At 38.8% G+C, this 6,296-nt stretch overlaps 1 protein-coding gene across 1 annotated transcript in view; it reads left to right on the top strand.

Annotated features, from left to right (window-relative positions):
* Positions 1-5,999, top strand: part of dnah1 (dynein, axonemal, heavy chain 1) — a 37,083-nt gene extending 31,084 nt beyond the window's left edge. The window contains exons 70-77 of the mRNA XM_015041896.1: positions 1-180; positions 1,551-1,721; positions 2,260-2,436; positions 2,564-2,694; positions 3,103-3,247; positions 3,473-3,679; positions 4,101-4,335; positions 5,768-5,999. Of these exons, the coding sequence (XP_014897382.1) occupies positions 1-180; positions 1,551-1,721; positions 2,260-2,436; positions 2,564-2,694; positions 3,103-3,247; positions 3,473-3,679; positions 4,101-4,335; positions 5,768-5,889 (1,368 nt within the window). The 3' untranslated portion in view covers positions 5,890-5,999. The remainder of the gene's footprint in view (positions 181-1,550; positions 1,722-2,259; positions 2,437-2,563; positions 2,695-3,102; positions 3,248-3,472; positions 3,680-4,100; positions 4,336-5,767) is intronic.
* The last annotated feature ends 297 nt before the right edge of the window (positions 6,000-6,296 follow it).

Raw genomic sequence — 6,296 nt, forward strand, 5'->3', positions numbered from 1 at the left:
GAATCCCAGTTTAAGCAACTGCTTCTCTCCCTCTGCCTGTTCCATGGGGTTGCCGTGGAGCGCAAACGGTTTGGCCCACTGGGGTTTAACACTCCCTATGAGTTCACTGACGAAGATCTGGATGTCTGTGTAGACCAGCTGCAAATGTTTTTGGAGCAGTACCAGGACATCCCTTACAAGGTGGTTAGACCACACGTGTCTGTCATTTCTCTAAACCACAAAAAAAAAAAAAAAAAAATCTTGCATGACATTTTTGTATAGGGCCTTGTATAGTACCTTCCAAAACAACTCATACCCTTTATTAGATCACATATGAAGTGAAAGGAACTTTCAAAACATTTTTATCAGTAAGTAACTGAAGAGTGTGGTGTGCATTTATTTAGATTTCTACCAAGTCAATAATTAGCTGCTATTACAGCTGCAAGTATTTTAGGGTACATCTCTATCAGCTTTGCAAGTGCAGAGACTAAAATGTTTGTCCATTCTTCTTTCTAATATTGCTTAAGCTCAGTGAAGATAGATCGGGACTTTGACTGGGCCATTCTTTTGACTGATCTAGCCCATTCCACTTGGGGCTTGTTTCCTTTTATTAAGTTTTATCCATCTCTGCATCACCTCCAAAGTTACAATCCAGCTTCTCTGGTTACTGCTCCCCTCATCTGGCCTGTCAAGTTAAGTGAACAGTCATGTCTAGTAGGGTGTCCGAGCATCCTTAAAAATTCTTAAAAACTCATACATAAAGTCATGTATCTAAAATTAAGGCCTTAAAATGTCTTACATGTGTATTTTTAAAATAGTTTGCATTAATACATTAATCACAGGTATTAAATGTTGTTGTGGCAGGACTATTTAATGTTGTATATTCTATGTATTATTTTCTGGTGGAACTTTTTTGTCAGGCAAAAGTTTGAGTCGCACTCAGACTGCGTTCTGTAACTTGAGTCACTTGCAGCTACCAGTAACTAGCTGCTAACATACCTTCCCAAGCCAGCTGGCTTGCTTTTATGCAGTCAGTGCAAATTTATCACCAGTTGGCTGGAAGAAGTTTGTCCATTTCTGTGGAGAATCGGGTCTTAAATTTAATTCTTAACGGTCCTAAAATGTGTTTAAAAGTCTTACATTTGAGTTGGTGAAACCTGCATAAGCTCTGGTCTAATTAGGTTTGCAGTTGTGTCGTACTCTTTGTTTTTAAATGATTGATTGCTCAGGGCTCCTTGAGTTATTAAACGTTTGGGATCTTGTTTTGAGTTTCAGTGAGTTTTATTGTGTGAAATTAGAATAAAAGAAGTTGAACGAAAATACATGTCAACCTTTCAGATTTTTGTTTTTGTAAAATCCATTAAAAAAAACAAACATTTTTCCTTCACTTTCTTCTTCCCAGTCATACACTACCTTCTTGTGGTCTATGACTTTAAATCCCTACAAAATACGTTGTAATGGCTAATTGAAATAGAACTGCTTTTACTCTGAGACTAAAAGTATGTGTCTGTAGGCATTGTCATTTATCTGTCTGTCTTTTTTTTTTTTTTTTTTTTCCTCCACATGACCAGCTTCTAAAAAACACTGCCGGAGCGGTTAATTACGGCGGCCACATGACGGATATCTGGGACAGACGGTGTCTGCTCTCTCTGCTGGAAGACTTCTACTGTCCTGCCGTTCTTAGTGACGATCACGTCTACTCTGGTGTCTACCGGCAGGTCGACTCTAATCTGGGCATCGAGGTTAGATAAACACAGAGCCATTTGATTGATGGTGTGCGTTCAGAATCAAATTTGAGTGAATCAGTTGGCTTACAAAACTGAGAAGGTTGTCTGGAGCCGCAAACAGACGAGTCTGGAATAAGCGACATCGAGGACAATCATCTGAACACGAACACAGCATGTCAGTAATTTAAAACCACAATTCTGATCATGTGTTGTTTTAAATTAGGAGCATAAAAGCAATCCTTCGAGACTAAGCTTCCCTGAAAGGTGCACTCTTATTTAAATATCAGTCGTCTAACCAGAAGTTTAAAATGCTGTACGACACTCTAATTCATTCACATCAATAAAAAGTGTGTTCTTTGCTCTATCCCCAAAATCACAAATGAGGAAACGTAAGAGGTGAGACTGTTGGTATCTTTCTGTTTGGAATAAACAATGTTGTGATGGTTTGTGCCGAGTAAGGATGTGTGAAGGTCATTGGCGCCTAAAAAAATGTTATTTGAATGTAACTTGTATGAAGACTGTGTAAAATGTCATTGTACCTCTCACCCTATAGGGCTATTTAGCATACATCCGAGATCTGCCCGTCAATGATACACCTGAGCTCTTCGGTCTCCATGAGAACGCCAATATCCGGTTTGCCCAGAATGAAACCTTTGCCCTGTTGGACGCTCTGATTGGTCTCCAGCCTCAAGCTCCCACTACGCCGACTAGAGACAAAACATTTTATGAGGTTCTGGCATCAACTGATAACGTTTCTGCCTTTATTTGTGCTAATAACATCTGTGTGTTCTTATTCATTCAAACCTGCAGTCAATATGAGAGACGTGTGACAGTTTGTGTGTCCTCTTTGAGTTCAGACAGTGGAGGAGGTTGTGATCGGCACTGTTAGAAAAATCCCTCAGCCTTTCTCTCTTCATACGGTGACTGAGAAGTACCCAGGTCTGTATGACAGCGCCATAAACGCAGTGCTGGTCCATGAGGTCATCAGGTGAGATCAGTCTGACAAAAACATTCATAAGCTTTAATCTATGAGCTTTTTCCCCCCTTGTTATTACAACTGCAATGTTGATTTTGGGTGCTAGACCGAAATAAAGTAGTGCATATGTATGAAGTGAAAGAAAAAGGACGAATGATTTTCTGAATGTCTTTCAAACAAAAATCTGAAAAGTGTGATGGTTGTTTTTGCTGTACAAGCCAGACTGAAACCAGTAGAAACTCAGTTTTAGACTACTGAGAGATATTTAGCACTTAAAAATGTGTATATGTTTATTTCAGCTCCATTTCAGTTTTTTGTTTGTTTTTGTTTTTTGTTTTTTTTTCTTTGATGTGTTCAGAAACGTTGGTATAGTGCGATCAATACATAAGATGCTTTTCATTCTTATTTGTTGTCTTTTAGATACAACAGGCTGTTGGAGGTTGTTTGTCAGAGTCTCGGTGACATGTTGAAGGCTCTGAAAGGTTCGGCTGTGATGTCTCCAGACATGGAGGTTATGGCCCTCAGCTTGTTCAACAACAGAGTGCCTGACATATGGAAAGCCAAGGCAAGCCACAGAGAACTGGAAAAAACTTAAATTCTCACATAACATTGTCCAATCTCTGTAAAGCCTGAATATGTGACTTTATTGATAGATGATATGTATTGATAATGTGAAAGTTTCAGAGATATACTGTAGCCAACACTTTGTTTTCTGTTTAGAATGTCCAAATTTGTCCATATTTCCTGCTTTTAGTCTCTGCTTTCTAGCTGCCATGCTCTCTCTCGACAGGCTTACCCCTCCATGAAGCCTCTGGCTTCCTGGGTGTCGGACCTTCTCCAGAGGATCAGTTTCTTCCAGCGATGGATCTCCAACGGCAACCCACCTGTGTTCTGGATTAGCGGGTTCTTTTTCCCACAAGCCTTTCTCACCGGAACCCTGCAGAATCACGCACGCCAGTTCAGCATTCCTATTGAAACACTGGGATTTGACGTTAAGGTCCATCAGGCTATATTTGCAATACTAGTTCAAAGAATTTATTTATTTTTTTTCATATTTCCATGATTATTTTGTTGGAAAAAATCTGGAATCTGATTTTAGTTCTTTCCGTGTCTGGATACCTTATAGTCCGGTGGACTTGGTTCAATTGGGGACCAAACTCGCCACATCTGTTGCATTTTTGGTGTGAAAGCAACCTAAAGAGTGTTTTTGTGTCTGCACACTAGATTCTCTTCATTGTCTGAAAATTTTCCTCTAGCTTCCTTCTTCGTGTCCTTTCTTTTCTTGTATCACTCCTTCTTATTCCCTCCTGATGTCTTGTTTTCCTGATCTCTCTGTATCTTTCCCACATGTGAAGGAACCTGTACTTTTCCACATACGAGTCTTTTTCTCATATATCTTGCAATGCCTCCTCCTCCAGATGATGGTGAAGCCCCTGTCAGAGATAAGAGAAATACCCAACACAGGCTGCTACATCCACGGTCTATTCCTGGAGGGGGCCAGCTGGAATAAAAAGTCAGGTCGGCTCTCTGATTCCACCCTCATGGAGTTCCACACACAAATGCCCGTCATCTGGCTGATCCCCAAAGCCCTCAGCAGTCGAGCAACTTCCTGGATCTACCTCTGTCCCGTCTACAAGACCCCCAGCCGAGCTGGTCAGTACTTATACAGTGACAAAAAAAAAATCCACCCAAACACAGCAGATAAATATGTAAGTGGTTGTGGTAATTTGCTAATTTCTGACATTTATGAAAGAAAATATGTAATCCCATGTTATAAACTCTGTCTTAATGTGGTGCCTGGTAGCCGAGGGTCTTACTCAAGTGTTTGTGTGCACCTCCTTAAAGTGGTTTTATTACTCATCCAAAATAGACTCCAGTTAAGTGTCGAGTTTCACGAAGCCGCTGAAAGTGCATCTCTGCGTTTTCCACCCACAGCACGAAGCCCGCGTCTCATGCTGACTGTCTCGTTAGTTTGTTCAGAGGTTAAATATTTATACGTTTACAACATTTTGTATAGGCTTAGATCAAAAAAGTATTTCATAGCATTTTATAAATCAAGTACTTGGTGCGTGTGACAAATAATGCTGAACTTTGGGTCTTGTAAAACGATTACACAAAGTGCAAAAGTGTAAACAGAACTGTGAAGTTAAAAGTTAATATTTCAGGGTTATATATAAATAATATAAATAAGAGCAAACTACTTGGAGAATTCTTTACAGTCGATAACCGAAACTTCCCCACAGATGTTGAACTTTATCCTACTAAAAGTTTACAAAACAGCCAAGAAAATTAATGCTTTAGAGTTTATCCTGAAAATGTTATTTAGGAGAAGCTAAGCACATTTAACTATTTCAAAATTAGTGCTAAATGAAAAATTAGTTATTAGTGAAAGTGTGCCCACCACTGCTCCTTAGTAATTAGGTCATTTTTAAAGGTAATTTAATGCACTAGATTTTATTAAAGGATGTGAAACTAGGGAGGTTCAACACAAATGTTATGACAAAATAAATAAATAAAATTACAAGAACAAAGTTGGATGAGAAAACCATTGAAATAGTAGGAGAATATAGTTGAAATATTACCAGAATAAAGTCAGAATATTATAAAAAACTCCAACATGAAAGAGCAGTCTTATAACTGCAGTAAAATGAAGAATGTTGAGCGTCAGATACTAAAGTTATACTTTGGTTTTACAAATGAGGAAATAATCTGTTAACACATCACAATGAGTTTATTATCAGTAGCGGAACACACCACAGTGTGTTTATTCTGGTAATTACTACAACTTTACTCTCGTATTATTACGACTTGTATTTTTTCAACTTTATTCACCTATAACTTTATTCTCAGGATTTTTTTTCTTAGCCTTGCCCTAATACTTTGTAGCACAAATACATGCCACACTTTTCAGATTCTTTTTTTTTTTTTAATAGAAATTGGGAAACATATCACTTTACCACATTTATGTGTTACCTTATGGTGCTCTATACTATAAAATAAAAAATGTATACTAAAGTTTGTGGCTGTGAGATAATTATCTAAGACACTGTATCATGCAGATAATGTGCTGTTTGTTCTCCCATAGGGAGTTCGTCCACCACTGGCCTTTCCAGTAATTATGTGACTGCCTTGGAGCTGCCCACAGAGCTAAGTCAGAGGTACTGGGTCAAACGAGGGGTTGCCCTGCTCTGTGCACTGGATCACTGAGCACATAGCATGAATTATTCTTGCATTCATCACCATAAAGCTGACCAGTCCACAGCGACGGTGCCTGCAGATTTCTCTTACTACACCTAGTGTTAGCAAGAATGTTCTGTTAAAAAAAAAAAAAAAAAAAAACATGTGATGAAAGGTTTCTGTAACTTAAAATTTTTACTACAGTTTATTTGATTTTTTTTTTAAATAACATATTTACGGTTGTAAGCCTTGTCTTTTGTGTGTGTGTTTTTTTTTCCTGTCTGGGCTTTTTCACTTCCACCTCTCTTTATCGCGCTCCTACTGAGTAAGCGCTCAGTGAATTTCCGTCCTGCTCCTTTAAGACTGTCTCATAGGTCAGTGGAGAAACACGACTTGACTGAAGGAGGGGTGGCGCTTAAACAAGCAGTGACAGTAGC

This window comes from Poecilia latipinna, unplaced genomic scaffold (assembly GCF_001443285.1).
Source record: "Poecilia latipinna isolate Pla-1442-1.1 unplaced genomic scaffold, P_latipinna-1.0 Scaffold572, whole genome shotgun sequence".
NCBI classification, from domain to species: Eukaryota; Metazoa; Chordata; class Actinopteri; order Cyprinodontiformes; family Poeciliidae; genus Poecilia; species Poecilia latipinna.